This window comes from Notamacropus eugenii, chromosome 5 (assembly GCF_028372415.1).
Source record: "Notamacropus eugenii isolate mMacEug1 chromosome 5, mMacEug1.pri_v2, whole genome shotgun sequence".
NCBI lineage: Eukaryota > Metazoa > Chordata > Mammalia > Diprotodontia > Macropodidae > Notamacropus > Notamacropus eugenii.
Window position 1 is genome coordinate 310154501 of NC_092876.1, and position 15222 is coordinate 310169722.

A 15222-nucleotide genomic window follows, 5' to 3' on the forward strand; every position below is an offset into this window, starting at 1 on the left:
TTCTCCTCCTCCGGGGGTGGGGGGTGGAGGGTGGAGAATCAGAAGAGAGGAGAGACACCATCCACTACTGCAACGCAAAGCCTTTTTTTTTTTTTTTTTTTTTTTTGGTCAGCGTCTATAAGCGACGCACGCATACACACCACATACAAATACACACATACACGCACACAAGGAGACTGTGTTGCCTTTTTTCCCCCTTGGAGAAAAAAAAGGGAGAGTAAAAGAGAGGGCAAAGGAGAAGAACTCATCTGCCCGAGAGAGGATTTTCATTTCGCAGCTGCTGCATTCGGACCGAGCTCTCTCCTCTCCTCCGTCTCGCCCTCCTCCCTCTCTTTCCCTGTGTGTGTGAGTGTGTGTGTGTGTGTGTGTGTGTGTGTGTGTGTATGTGTGCACACACCGAGGGCACTGCGAGACTTTTAGACACCGATCTGACAAACACCGCCTCCGCCGCAGCGACAGGAAGAAGGGGGGAACATCACCACCATCCCCATCCTCATCATCCCCATCCTCCCCAACATATCCAAGATCCAGAGGGAGAGAGGGTCGCTCCTGGATGTGACCCTCCCCCTCCTCAAAGACAACTTTGGCTGCGTGACGCGTCAAGGGAGCTGCAAGGGCTCGGAGGACAGGGTGCCCGGCGCCTCCCTATAAAGCGGAGCCCGGCGAGTCACGACTCGGCAGCAGCGCTGGCCGCCTCGAGGACAAGCTGGGTTTTGTGAGGCGGGGAGGGCGCTCAGGTGTGTGTCCTGGGGACCCGCTAGAGCTCCGGGACGGCGCCGCCACATCCGAAGCCTGCCTTCTTTTCCAAGTTGGATTGAGCCCTCCCGCCTCACCTTGGCCACTTCGGACTCATTTTTCCTTTCTCTTTATTTTTTTAATTTTCTTTTTGTTTTTAAGCGAGGACTGCGAGGGTGGCAGATCCTAAAGAAATGAAGAGAAAGCTGCAGATTCCGATTTGCTCCGAGGGCCCCAGTTGGATGTGACCCCCGTCCTCGCCCTCTTCTCCTCCCCTTACCTCCCCCTCCGGTCCCGGGGCTGCTCCGGCCGCTGCGTCCCCTCCCCGGAGCCCCAGCTCGCTTCTCCTCCTCTCGCTTCCCTTCCCCCCTTTCCCCCGTGATCTGTTGCCTTCCCTCCATCTCACCCCCTCCCCCTTCCCCTCCCCGCCCCGGGTTCCTCCCGTGCGCGCTTTCCTTCGCTTCGCTTTTCCCCACGTCCTCCTCCCCTTCCTCCCCAAGCCCAGAACTGCGGCCGAGGCTCGGCGCTCCCTACCCCCCACCCCGGCCGGCCTCCCCCTTCCCCACCCCCGCCCCCGACCCCAGCCCTCCACTCCGGGCGCTTGGCCGTCAGCGCGGGGAGGAGGACCCGAGCTTTGGGGGGCGGGGGCGGGCGCGCGTTGTATCCCCGGCTCCCTGTCTGCGCCCTCCTTGCGCACCATGGACGGGCTGCCCGGAAGGGCGCTGGGAGCCGCCTGCCTTCTGCTCCTGCTGGCTGGCTGGCTGGGTCCGGAGGCCTGGGGCTCGCCCACACCTCTGCCCTCCCCGGCTGCCCCGCCGGGAGCCGAGGGCGCCCCTCCGGACACTTGCACGTCGTGTGGCTTCAGGCGCCCGGAGGAGCCGGGCAAAGTGGACGGCGACTTCTTGGAGGCGGTGAAGCGGCACATTCTCAACCGGCTGCAGATGCGGGGCCGCCCCAACATCACCCACGCGGTGCCCAAGGCCGCCATGGTGACCGCCCTGCGCAAGCTGCATGCGGGAAAGGTGCGGGAAGACGGCCGGATGGAGATCCCGCACCTCGACGGGCACGCGAGCTCGGGCTCGGACGGCCAGGAACAGGTGTCCGAGATCATCAGCTTCGCCGAGACAGGTGGGTGGGGACCGGCGTCGCAGTCCTCTTGGTCAGCTCCCGCTGCCCCCGGGTGCCCCCGGGTGCCTCAGCCTCGCCCCTGCCCCCTGGCTTCCATCGCTCGCGGTCCTCGTCCACACTTCCGTCCGTTGCTTCTCCCACCTCGTTGGGGGTTTTTCTGACCCCAGCTCTATCTGTCGTTCCACCTGCTGCATCTCTGATTAATTCGCTCGCCTGTCATCTCTCGTGCAGCCCTCCCCGCGTTCCAGCCACAATCCCTCATTTAAACGGTCAATCATTTATCACCCGTCAGGCTCCTTCACCAGTCTACCTTTCTTAGACATCTATCTATGTACCTATCTCACTGGATCTCCGGCGTTCCAAGTTAGCCCTGCATTTCTATACTCCCTGGTTTTTTAAAAATCATTTCTGGTGCACCCACCCCCTCTAGGCTACATGTATCCATTTTTACCTGTTTCCTGTGCCCACTTTCTCTGCGGTTCTCTTCATCTTCTGTATGTGAATCCAGCTTTTTACTTATCTGCTACTCCATGGTTAGTAGCTCCCTGGCCCTATCTATCTGCACACTTGCTCACTGATTGCTTAATGTTTGTGTTTCTTATGATTGGAAGATAGGCTTACGGTGGGATATATGTTCTTGTTGACATACATGGATGGTATGAGAGTGTTAGTGCTCCAGTTGCACATCATCCATGAATACTAGTATTTCTGGAATCTGGGTTGTAATTGCAAGATGTGTGCATGTTGTATTGACAACACACCGTAGTTACTCGTAGAATCGTAAAACTGCTTCATTTAAATACATTTTCAACAGGTCCCATAATTTATATAGATAAAGATGCATCCATAAATAAATACGTGTCCATAGCAAGGGCATAGATGCTGCCCAATCAGCACCTGCATTGCAGGGGGTGTGTGGGGATACCTCTTGGCTAAAATACGGTTGTTTTGCGGTTAACAAAGGGCAAGGGGCCTTTCTGATGGTTTTCTGTTTTTGTTTTTTGCTTGGGACCCCAGATTTTATAACTGATTATATATAAAAATCAGGGAAGAAAGTACTTCAGAACATTAAAAGGACGAGGGAAAAGGCCCTGCTATGAAAGTAGCTTTGGCTCTGCTGTCTTTTTTCAGGACACAAATGATGTTGGTTTGCTTTTGTGCTGCCCTTTAGATCATATTTATACAGAGAGTACTTCCAGAGGAAGCAGATAAGAGATGTATTGTAACAGGAAGGCAGTTAAATAAACCTAAATGGAATCTCTCAGAAATGGAAATGAATATTTTACAAATAAGCAGCCAGAATCTGTTTGAAATTTTTTTTTTTGGAGGGGGGAGCTCAGAGATTAAAAAGTTTTGCATGAACATGAATAGAAAAAAAAAAGGAAGAAAAATCACCGAGAGGGTTAGCATTTGGAAATACAGGGCTCTCTCTGCCATCTGCAGTAGTATTTGAAAGTATGATGCATAATTAGAGGACCTAGATTAAAAGGAGCCTTGGGGCCCAAGGTGGAGATGTTATCTGGCCCCTTTGCCATGAAACTTTAATCCTGATAGCACAAAAGGACAGTAGGGGTTTTGATATTTCTGGTCCATTTCATAGAATGGACCTTTTGGGTTATAAATAACATATTCCGGTCACAGGCAGTTCATCCAGTATCAGCTTTTAAGGCTGCAGCTTTCCCGGTTTCTAACGGTGGATGTCAGTGTTATTAAAGAAGCAAGTCAGGGAAAGTGGAGAGGACTGGGGGCAGGGGTAAAGGGGTGGTGGTATGTGTGATAATGCTATAGAGGTGTTACACAATTGCTTCATTTGTCCTTACTGCAAAAAAAATAAAGCGGGTTGGGGGGGGAGGGAAGGTTAAAAAAAGGTAGAAGCTATCAGAGGGGAAAAGTAATTGAAATGCAGTATGGGAGAGGAGTTACCTATCAGTTGGCACAACCCTTTTCTCATAGAACTGAATTATTGAGAAAACTAACAAACCAGCCTTCTTTTCCCTGGAGATTTTGAGCATATCCATTACCTAGGAGTCAGGGACTGGCCAAAGCACTGGCCTAGAGTTTTCAGGGCTGAATTGTCTTATTCCCTAAAACTGATCTAAAATGAGGACTATAGCTTATAGCTCAAAAAACACATGTTCCAAGTGTTTGAAAATCAGAGCAGAGATGGTTTGTTTGCTGTGGAGGTTTCACCAGGTATTGGATCATGCTTAGGTAAACAGACTCCAGTGAAAAGAGAAGGTAGCTGAGGTCTGTTTTGCAATGCCCTAACTTAAAAAAAAAGCCAACCCACCCAAAGAACCTCCGTGCAATCCCGGTTTTGTTTTTCAGATTTCACAGATACCCATCACAACTTGTTAAGATCTTGGCATCTTTACAAGTTCCTCTGTTTAGCTTTGAGGCCTGACAATCTGTCTCCAGGGATCCCTGGCCCCAGAGAGGTGAGGCAGGATTTTATAGGCCTGGACCCTCCAGCTCTAACCTGATCCGAATTTCTCAATGGGAAATTATTTTTTCTGCCTCTCCCAGGATACATTTAGAGACTCTGGGGCTTGGGAACAGTATTTTTGGTCACTAACTTTTTCCAGCTGTTTGGTGAACATGCATTCTAACATCATTCAGGAAAAAAAAAATGTTGTCTGAATTTCCCCCATTTGCCTCATCTTCTCGGATTAATTTAGTGTGTTTCCCCCTTCTCCACAGATGACCTTGCCTCCTCCAGGGTCCGCCTGTATTTCTTTATCTCCAACGAGGGCAACCAGAATCTGTTTGTGGTGCAGGCCAGCCTGTGGTTATACTTGAAACTGCTCCCTTATGTCCTTGAGAAAGGTACCCGGAGGAAAGTCCGGGTCAAAGTGTACTTCCAGGACCTGGACCGCAGTGACAAGTGGAATGTGGTGGAGAAGAAGGTAGACCTCAAGAGAAGTGGCTGGCACACTTTCCCCCTGACAGAGGCGATTCAGGCCCTGTTTGAGAAAGGGGAGAGGAGGCTGAACCTGGAACTTCAGTGTGAGGGCTGTGAAGAACTTGCTGTGGTGCCTGTCTTTGTAGACCCTGGGGAAGAATCTCACCGACCCTTCTTGGTAGTGCAGGCCAGACTGGCGGACAACAAACACCGGATCCGAAAAAGGGGGCTGGAGTGTGACGGCAGGACCAATCTCTGTTGCCGGCAACAGTTTTTTATTGACTTCCGACTCATTGGGTGGAATGACTGGATCATTGCGCCCACGGGTTACTATGGGAATTACTGTGAAGGGAGCTGCCCGGCCTACTTGGCCGGAGTCCCAGGGTCAGCTTCCTCTTTTCACACCGCTGTGGTGAATCAGTACCGAATGCGAGGGCTGAACCCAGGGACCGTGAACTCCTGTTGCATTCCAACCAAACTCAGCACAATGTCAATGCTGTACTTTGACGATGAATACAACATTGTGAAGAGGGACGTTCCCAATATGATTGTGGAAGAATGTGGCTGTGCTTGATTTAAGGGGTGGGGAAGCTGGGGTGGGGGGAGAACATTCCCAGACTAGATCCTTCCAGACGTTGGCGTTGACAAAAGTCTCTGTGGAGAGTTGGGTATGGCCATTTCACTGGGGTGCAAAGATGGTGCCGGCTTGTGAATCTTGGACATTTAAATTTTGCCATTGCTTGAAAAAAAAGAGAACCCATGAATGAAATGAAATACCTTAGAATGCACATGTACACAGATACACACACACACACACACACACACACACACACACACAGCCACCCACTGAGCAGCTTCCAGAATACCAGTAAATGGATACAGTGACAAATGGCAACCTATCTAAAAACGCCTGTCAGTCCGAGCGCATGGGTAAGCAGCCGTTATCCCCACCAGCTGTCCAAGCTGAACTGAAATGAGTTCTCCATGCTCACATAAAAGCACAAAGAGAGAGCGCTTGAGGACGATGGGGAGTGAGGGAATGAAGCAGGGGTTTGGGGGGTGCAGTATGAGCTACGTTTTCTCATGTATTTCTGTCAGAGTGACTGTCACCTTTTCAGGCTCTACCTGCTACTGAAGGTGATGGCTTCCTCTCACGTTTCAGGCTCAGTGATGTTGAGAATCACAGATATGCGTCTTTTCCTGCAGCCCTTCCAGAAAAAAGAGAGGGAGGCTCTGGGAGAATACAGTCAGGCAGAGACAGTAATGCAGGGGCAAAAACAGACCTGCGCTCTTCCTTGACTTGTCACCCAGATGAGATTGAGGGGTGGGGGTGGAGAGGGGACTTGGGGGGGTGGTGGTGGGGAGACACGTTATTTGATGCTTTAACTGATCACAGAAGGAGTTCATAGATCAATATGCCAGTTGTGTAAACTGGAAAGGGGCTTTTTCTCCCTGGTCTAACCTTCAGTTAAAAATCTGAACTGTTCTAAGTGGGGGAGAAAAAAAATCCCAAGTTGCAGTCTGTATTCTTGTATGAGGCCTTTCTCCAGGACCAGGTGGACCTGGGAAAGCAAGCCCTCTGTGGCCCAAGAACCTAACAGTGGTCCCCCAAAGAGGAAGTGACATGATGGATGGATGCATGCATAATCAGAGCACCCAGTGTTTCACCTAGTGTCTGCAGAGGAGCAGAGTTTTCACTGGTCTTGGAAAGGAGGAGGATGAATGCTTTCGGTTTCCTCACCGGGAGATGTCTACAACGGCCAAGAAGTTCAGAAAACACCAATCCAGCATAGCACTTGCAAAACAGCTTGAAGGCCCACTCTGTAGCAGTTGCTGATCTCCATCCACGTCTTCAGAAGTGGTACTTGACAGTGCATTTACTGTGGCTCACTATCTAGTTAAACAAGTGCCACATGAGCTATGCAATTTAAAGTGTTGACTCATATTAGATGAAACTGGACTTAAAATAATGACTTTTTATATTTTTTTATACTTGAAATGAAATCTTTTGCTTCTTTTTTAAGCGAATGATTGCTTTTAATGTTTGCACTGATTTAGTTGCATGATTAGTCAAAAACTGCCATTTGAAAAAAAAATTATTTTTATAGCAGCAAAAATGAACACAGTTAAATGTATTATACATAATTTTGGAACCAAAGAGGCCAACGTATTAGTTATGATTTTTATTAGATGGCTAGGCCATCACATAGGATGTAGACATTCTGAGCAATCCCTTGGGTGGCCTGCCAATTATTTCAGGGTACAAATGGATTTCGTTTATTCAGTTCAATGTTTTTTTCTATACCATACGCACACAGAATGTAGAAAGAAAGTGACAACTGTAGAATGGAGAAGTGCATCCTTACATCCCCAATTTTATGTTTATTTAATAAAGTACCTTTTAGGTTCTGTTTCATAATAATTTAAAACCAAACAATTTTCACATAGATTTGCTGTTTAAGTATTTTACATTTGTGTACAGTTTAAGTAAATAAAAGCAAGATTGAGAATACTTTTCTTGTAGCATATAATGTTTGGGGAAGTTTAGCTCTCAAAATTGATGCAGTGGGGAGGGAAAAGCTAAATACAAACATATTTGAGCTGAGTCCTCATCTCACATTGTATGTTCTCTACCTTATTTTGGTATTTTATCATTCATACAAGTTATTGTCAGGGAGCACACCACTGTTGTCTGTAGTTGAAGTTCCCTTTCCATGGCTAATTATCATCTGCATTGAAAGTGCTGCTTAAGTCTGGTACCCTGACATAAATCTTAGATTTATGAAATTCAAACACATTTTAAAAAATGCATACATATTTTCATTTAGATTGGATAGCGATCCAGGCAGAACCACTTACATGAATTAGTTTTGGGGGTGGAAAGAGAAACAAATACTATTTCTACATATTTTCTATAAATTTTCTTATTCTCTATTGTTAACTAAGTATTAACTAAGTCTGTAACTAGCATAGTATGAAGTCTTTAGTCAGATTATTTGTCCTTTTGGGAAGTGTCTGCTGAAATATGGTTTTTGGTCTCATATTGGTTTGGAAATAGACAATCTGTTGTTTGAGACACAGACTGTCAGAGCTTGGAGGGCTCTCAAGGATCACCTAGGCCTACCCTTCTGAGAGATGACTTGCTTTAAAACCTTGTAGTTAGTGAGCAACAGGGTCAGTACTTGGGCCCAGACTCCCCGATTCTCAGTCCAATGCCCTACACTCTCATATAGCTCATTGGGAACAAAGTCCGGACTCTTGTAGCTCCTTGCCTTTACAGGACCAACTGAACATCACTTTATGAATCCGAAGAATAGGAATATATTTTATTCCTTGTCATCTTCCATCTCCCATCCAAGGATTCTGCCTCTGTTTAAGTTACTCTTAACATCTTTGGAATACCAGTGAAAACCTGGAGTCCTGTTAATTAGGTGAATCAGTGGAATACCCTCACCCTGATACCATAAGGTCTGGAGTTAGAGCCTGAAATATTTCATTCTTTGCTTAAGACTACTTTGATTCTTCTTTGGTCTCCTCTCTCATTGCTTTCCTTCCTTTGCATTTGTTTTTGTTTGTTGTTGAGTTGTTTCAGTCGTATCTGACTTTCCATGAGCCCGTTTTTGGGTTTTCTTGGCAAAGGTACTGGAATGATTTGTCATTTCCTTCTCCAGTTCATTTTATAGGCGAGGAACTGAGGCAGACAGGGTTAAGTGACTTGCCCAGGCTCACACAGCTAATGTCTGAGGCCATATTTGGACTTGGGTTCTCCTGCTTCCAGGGCCAGTCCTTTATATACTGTACCACCTAGATGCCCCCTACCTTCTTCCAACCCAGACTAAGTGTCAGTGTGTGTTTGTGTGTGTGTGTGTGTGTGTGTGTGTGTGTGTGTGTGTGTGTGTGTGTGGTCAGAGAGTATCCACATGCACGATGCAGCTAGTCCTCAGGGATTAAACTGAAGTCTCCCATATCAGTGTAGGATTTTAAAAGATCAGTCATCCAGTTTATTTCTACCTCCACAGAGAAGCAGAATAAAGCAGAATTCACCTCAGATGAATGAGGGGGCGTTAGTCATGCTTTCTATCTACCCTAAATCCCTTCTGTTACAGGTAAAGCCCATTGGTTTATGTTTTGTATTTTAGTGGAGACATTACAATTCACTGATCTTTGTATAACTACTTCAGTGGGCCAGTAACGCTGTAACCTCATTGATAGGATATCCCTACCAACTTTTGGAATGTAAGGGGATGCCCTTTCCCCTAATACACTGATGGTACAGGATTGAACTGGTACCTGGAGAAGAGGTACCATCTCCAGACTGGCTGAAAACTGATGGATGCTAGCCAATCCATCAATCAAGTATTTATTGACAAGTATTGTATGCCAGGCACTGTGCTGGGTGGTGTGGGTGATACAAAGATGAATAAGATGTTGGCAGTCATTTGCCAGAGTACAGCAGTTATGCCATGTTCTAGGTCATAGAAACAGTATTAATGAAACCATAGTGATAGCGTAAGAAGTGAGGATGAAATTCCACTCTGAAAAAAATGGGTCCTGTTTAATCGGGCCAGGTCTTCAATCACAGATTAAATTTAGCAATCTACCTATATTTTCTTTAGCCTTTATCACAGATTTGTTCTCTGGCTTTTATTCTTCCTCTATCCCGTCCAGGTGGAAAAGATGGTCACCTACAAAACCTGCTTTGAAGAAAGCCAGAAGAACCCCACTCCATCACAATAACTCTCCAAACCAAGGTGCTTGAGTGCCTGAGTTTCCACTATTTGAGATTTATTTATTACCTTCTCTAGACCCTGTTTAAGAACACAAGTTTCCTTATTTAAAGAAGGTTCCTTTTGCTTTAGAGTGAATGAATACTCTAATATGGGTCGGGTGGGACCAGCAGAGCCCCAGGCTCTGGGTGCAGTGATAAAGGGGAAAAAAGCCCAGACAGGCACCTTGGGATTGTTGGATAGACTTTGCTGACTTCCTATTGCGTCACATTTTTGTGACAAAGCTCTCTTCAGATCTACACTGATCACTCCCTCCCCCCCAAGCCTTTTTGCCCTTATCTGCCCTCTAATTGTAGCATTCATACATTAGTTTGGTTTCTCCAGCTATAATGTAAATTCTATAGAGGACTGGCCTCAGGGAAATCACTTTAGTTTCCCCCAGAGAGCAATGGAGATAACTGTATTTACACTACCTACCTCAAGTCGTGGTTGTGACGATTGAATATAGGTAGTACATAGCTTTGTACTTAGAGTTATGAAGACTTCTCAGTCCCTTTAGACACTTGATCTGTGACCCTGTGCCTAAGGGGACCATGGCACCAGACTGCCAAAGGGGACCCTGTGCGAGAATCACTCTAAATAGTGAGGAGAAGCCCTGCTTCCCAGAGTTGTCAAGATAGATAATATATGTTCAGCGCTTTGCATACATGGAAGTGCTATATATAAATGCTCCCTCTTAGGATCAAATGAGATACTGTATGAGAGTACTTGTATTTTGGTAGAAGGATCTGAATCCTAGTTCTTCACTTTACTAGTTTGTCTGGAGTCCTCTCTGGTCACTCTTGGTGAACTTTTGTCCATCTCTCATGACTGATTTCAGTTTGTTGTTCTTCAGTCATGTTCCAATCATTTCTGACTTTCTGTGACCCTGTTTGAGGTTTCTTGGCAAAGGTACTGGAGTGGTTTCCATTTCCTTCTCCAGCTTATTTTACAGATGAGGAACTAAAGCAAACAAGGTTAAGTGACTTGCCCAGGGTCATCCAGTTAGTAAGTGGGTTGGTTTTGAACTCCAGAAGATCAGTCTTCCTGATTCCAAGCCCAGTGCCCTAGCCACTGCCCCACCTATCAGCCCATTCCTTATCTCTATGCAAATGACTCCCAGCCCTCATCTCTCTCCTGAATGCTAGTCCTGAATTAAGAACTGCAGGATAGTTGCACTTGACTATTCTTAAAGCATTATGTCTGTGCCCAAGAAACTCCAGTGGCTTCCTCCTGCCCCTGGGACAGAAGACAAACTCTTCTTTTTGGCTCATGAAGCCTTTCCACAGTCTGGTTCTAGTCTCCCTTCTGAGGCTAAGTGCATCTTACTATCTTCCATATCCTCTGTTTACTAGGCAACCTGGCTTGGTGCGTGACATTCCATCTCCTGTCTCCATGCCTGGAAGGGACTTCCTCCTTGCCTCAGATTTATAGATTCATAGAATTCCCAGCCTCCTTCAAAGCTCTGCCCAAAGTACCACCTCCTATAGGGAAGCTATGCTGATACCCTCAGTTACTGGGGCCTCTGTCCATCTATCCATATGTCTGTCTGTATGTATCTATATACACATCTACCTATATATTTACATATACATACATACACACGTATATTTGCCTTTCTGTGCTCATGTTGTTTCTCCCATAGAATATACATTCCTTGAGGACAGGAGTTGTTTTTGATTTTGTTTTGTCACTATATCCCCAGGCCCTAGTACAGTGTCTAGTTGTTGTTTTTATTTTAAGTGAATACTTGTTGATTGAATGAAAGAATGAGCCCTATGTAAATGGAAGGCATTATTAAGGGCAGGAATTATGTCTTATATTTCTGGTATGTCCCCTGTATTGCTAATTGATTGATCCACATTTTTTGCCTGAGGCCTGATGTGCTTCCTTTCTGTAGTCCTCCTGGGACCTGTGTTGTTAAAGATTGTACCTAGCATACCTTCCCTCTGGTTCAGGCTGAGATAAAGTAGGGATTCCGTGTCATACATAGAAGCTCAATAGAGGTATAGACAGAATTTCGCATCCTCCTCAGATTGCTCTAGGAATTGAGGTTGACCTTATAAATTGCAACCTATCCCTTTGGCTATAGGAGAATGGTTTGGCATACATCCTCAATAGCCCATCTCCTGGCCTGTTAATTTTACATGTTAGGCAAAGGACGCATTTCCCCATGGGGCTTCATAACTTCAGGGATCTTCTGCTCATATGTTTCTTCCTTTTCTCATTTTCCTCCCCAAATGAGGGTTTTTACTAAACTATCGTACAATTCCGTAATTGGGGTAATTATATCAACATATTTAATTTGGGTAATTGCTGGGAATCACATACGGTAATTAGAATGTGCAGTTAGAATACATTGTAAAACCCTCATAAATGGTGGGGGGGGGGCGGCATGTACCCATATGCTACAGCTACTTTGGGAATTTTTGTCCCTTGGAAATGTATAAATAACCATTTTCCATTGCTGTTGTAGCTCAAAGGTAGTTCTCCTAGGCCAGGCCCACATCCCAAAGCATCTGATCAACATCTAGCAGAGTTGCTGATGTATATCATGGGATTTCCTTCTTTGGGGATCTTAAGGAGAGACAAGTATCTGGAGATTTCCTGGAGGGTCTTATAATGTCACCTCAGTCTGTGATAAGTTACCCAGGAGACCTCATAGGCAGAGGTCTCCTTTACCTTGGACCCTCCTACTCACTGCCATAAGCTTCCTCAGCTTCTCTTCCCCCTTCCCCTTTTTTTGAATAAGATCCCTACCTTTGTCTCTGGATTGAGGTTGTTTATTTCTCTACGACTCCTTTCACTTCGTGTGTTATCTCACTCTTTAGAAGGTAAAGTTGGGCAGCTAGGTCGTGCAGTGGATAGAGCACCAGTGCAGGAGTCAGGAGGACCTGACTTCAAATCTCACCTCAGACACTTGACACTCACTAGCTGTGTGACCTTGGGCAAGCCACTTAACCCCAATGGCCTCATCCTGGGTCATCTCCAGTCACCCTGATGAATATCTGGTCACTGGATTCAGATGGCTCTGGAGGAGAAGTGAGGCTGGTGAGCTGCACAGCCCTCCCTCACTCAAAACAAAGTCAAGTGCAAGTCATGTTATTATTTCTCTGATGGCATGGTCTTCTTTTGACGAACACACATAGAAGGTAAGATTCTTGAGAGCAGGGCTGGTATTGCCTTTTTGTATTTGTAACCCTAGTGCCTGGCACAGTGATTGGCACATAATGATACATTACATATAGTAATACATGCTTTTTCATTCATTCATTTCCAGCTAAACATCTTGTGGACATATCAACACATCCCCAACAGAACTCAGTACCTTTTCCTCAAAACTTATCCCTGCTAAGATCCTCATTTCTTGACACCTAAGTTCTCAACCTTGCAATCATTCTCAATTCTTCCTTTTTCCTTCTTCCTCACCCTCCACAACCTGCGCATTGCTGGGTGTGATCAGTTCTGCCTGCACAATAGATGTCTCTTCTGAATCCTTCTTTCTCCTCACTTGGCCGCTACCATCTTTCAGGACCTCATTATGTCTTACAGTAGTCTCCTAAATGGCTTTCCTGCCCATCTTTCAAATAGCCCTGAAGCACAGGGCTGACATTGGACCTGCTCAGGAAGTTTGAGCTTCATGTTCCTTTTAGGGCAACCTTAACCTGGGGTCCACAAGCTTGTTTAAGTATAAATGCATATATAGACGTGTACACACACATACAGACGTATGTGTACATATATGTGTGTGTGTGTGTATACACATACATACAGGTATTTCAACATAATTGACTTTCTTTATAATTCTATTTTAAAAATATTCTGGGAAGGAGTCCATAGGCTTCACCAGACTGCCAAAGGGGACCATAACCCCAAAAAGATGAAGAACTTGCCCGCCCCCCAGCCAGCTTTACAGGTTTGTTACACTTTCCTACCATTCACTCCGTGGTCCAGCCAGAGAGGCCTGTTTGCCATACTCATACATGACACCCCATCTCCTGCCCCTGGGCCTTTGCATGGGCTATCATTCCTCACCTTCCTTCCTCTTGCTTGGCGTGTACACTCTCCATATCTTCGCCTCTTAGCATCCTAACCTTCCTTCAAAGTTTGACTCCAATGGTAGCTCTTACACAAGACCTGTCCTGGTCCCCCTACATCAGGGATGGTGCCCTGTCTTCTGAATTTACTTTGTATTTATTTGTTTCCTCTGATTGGAATGAATCTCCTGGAAGACAGAGACTGTTTTGTTCTTATCTCTGTATCCCCAGCACCTGGTACATCATAGGCACTTAGTCCGTGCTTCTCGATGCAGTGGTGGCTGTCCCAAGCCTGGGCCCTGGCCACTTCTGGTGACCCTTGCTAGAAAGCCATGGAATGGTGAGTCTGAGTCCTGGATCCTTACTCCTGGGAAACTCAGCTGAATTGCAAACATATTTGTGGGGTTCCCCAAAAGGAATTAAGCTCTCAGGGCTGATTGGAAGCAACCCTTAAAATCCTAGACAGGATACCTCAGTGGGACAAGATAGCCCCTGCTTCTGGCCCTTTTTCTCTAAAGGGATCCTTAGCTTTGGACCTTGGTGAGAGACAGACAGTCCCAGGGAAGCTTGCTCCCTAAGGAGAAGGGCCAAGCTTTTTTCTCACACTCTTTGGCACTTTATAATCTCACTGGGGGGAACCCTTCAAGTTTAGGTTCCCTTCATGGCAAGGGTTCTCCCCTGGAAGACACAAGAAAGGTACTAGATGCTCTATTTTAATTAAGTATGAAAGAGCTGTTTGTTTTCTCCATGCCAAAAAATAGTTAAAAAACACAAACTACTCACAAGTGTGAGTTGACAAAAAAACTTATGCATTAAGCAATAAGTGATAACTATTAATGATCATAATAATGCTAACATTTATACAATACCATGTTCCAGATACCGTGCTAAATGCTGTACAATTTTTAGCTTATTTGATCTTCATGACAACTCTGGGAGGAGATGCTCTTTCCCCCATTTTACCATTAAAGAAATTGAGGCAGACAGAGGTTAAGTGAAATACTTAGGGTCACACAGCCTAGTGAGTGTGTGAGTCCAAATTTGAATTTGGGTCTTCCCATTCCAGGTGTGGTGCTATATGCACATTATACTCTCCCAGGAGGTTGATACTTAGAACCTCCGCTGAATTAGCTTTTCACTTTTGACTCAGCTGTGCACTGTCTAAAGGTCCAAGGCTTCTGGTTGTGTGGCCTTCTGTTGGTGATCCAAGAAGTTCTAGAGTACTGTAAGGGATATTTAGTTTAGGTACTGACTGAGGTATTCTTGGACTATCTCTTTTTTTCCATTTAAGCAAAGCATTTGTTAAGTGCTTACTGTATGCCAGACGCTGGGTCAAGTGCTAGAGATACAAAGAAAAGGCCAAAAAAAAAAAAAAAAGCCCCATCCTTTAAGAAGTTTAAAATCTTTAGTTGGTATTTTGCCACTTATCCCTGAGAACCAAATTGAGGAAAAAGCAGCTGTAGTATCATTGGAAAGACTCAGGCCCCATATGAGCTGAGGGGAGAATAGTCAGAGTAAGAGGTCAAGTTCAAACACATTTTCAGCAAAGATGGAAATCCAAAGCCCACTAAAAAAGGCTTTGGATCAGAAAGAGAATGGAATGCTAAAGTATGGTTCCAAATTAGATAACCAGAGAAATAGAAAAGTAGATTTA

General features: G+C 45.6%; 1 protein-coding gene across 1 annotated transcript; it reads left to right on the top strand.

Moving 5' to 3' along the window:
• Positions 1-1294: 1294 nt before the first annotated feature.
• Positions 1295-7277, top strand: INHBB (inhibin subunit beta B). Its single transcript, XM_072613378.1, has 2 exons — positions 1295-1863; positions 4564-7277. The coding sequence occupies exons 1-2, from the start codon at positions 1434-1436 to the stop codon at positions 5337-5339; spliced, it is 1206 nt and encodes a 401-aa protein (XP_072469479.1). The 5' UTR covers positions 1295-1433; the 3' UTR covers positions 5340-7277.
• Positions 7278-15222: the final 7945 nt, after the last annotated feature.

Bases quoted from the DNA above. Each gene is read 5' to 3' on its own strand.
- INHBB (XM_072613378.1), top strand. From the start codon at position 1,434: ATGGACGGGCTGCCCGGAAGGGCGCTGGGAGCCGCCTGCCTTCTGCTC. The intron at 1,864-4,563 runs GTGGGTGGGGAC...CCTTCTCCACAG, and splicing joins CATCAGCTTCGCCGAGACAG to ATGACCTTGCCTCCTCCAGG.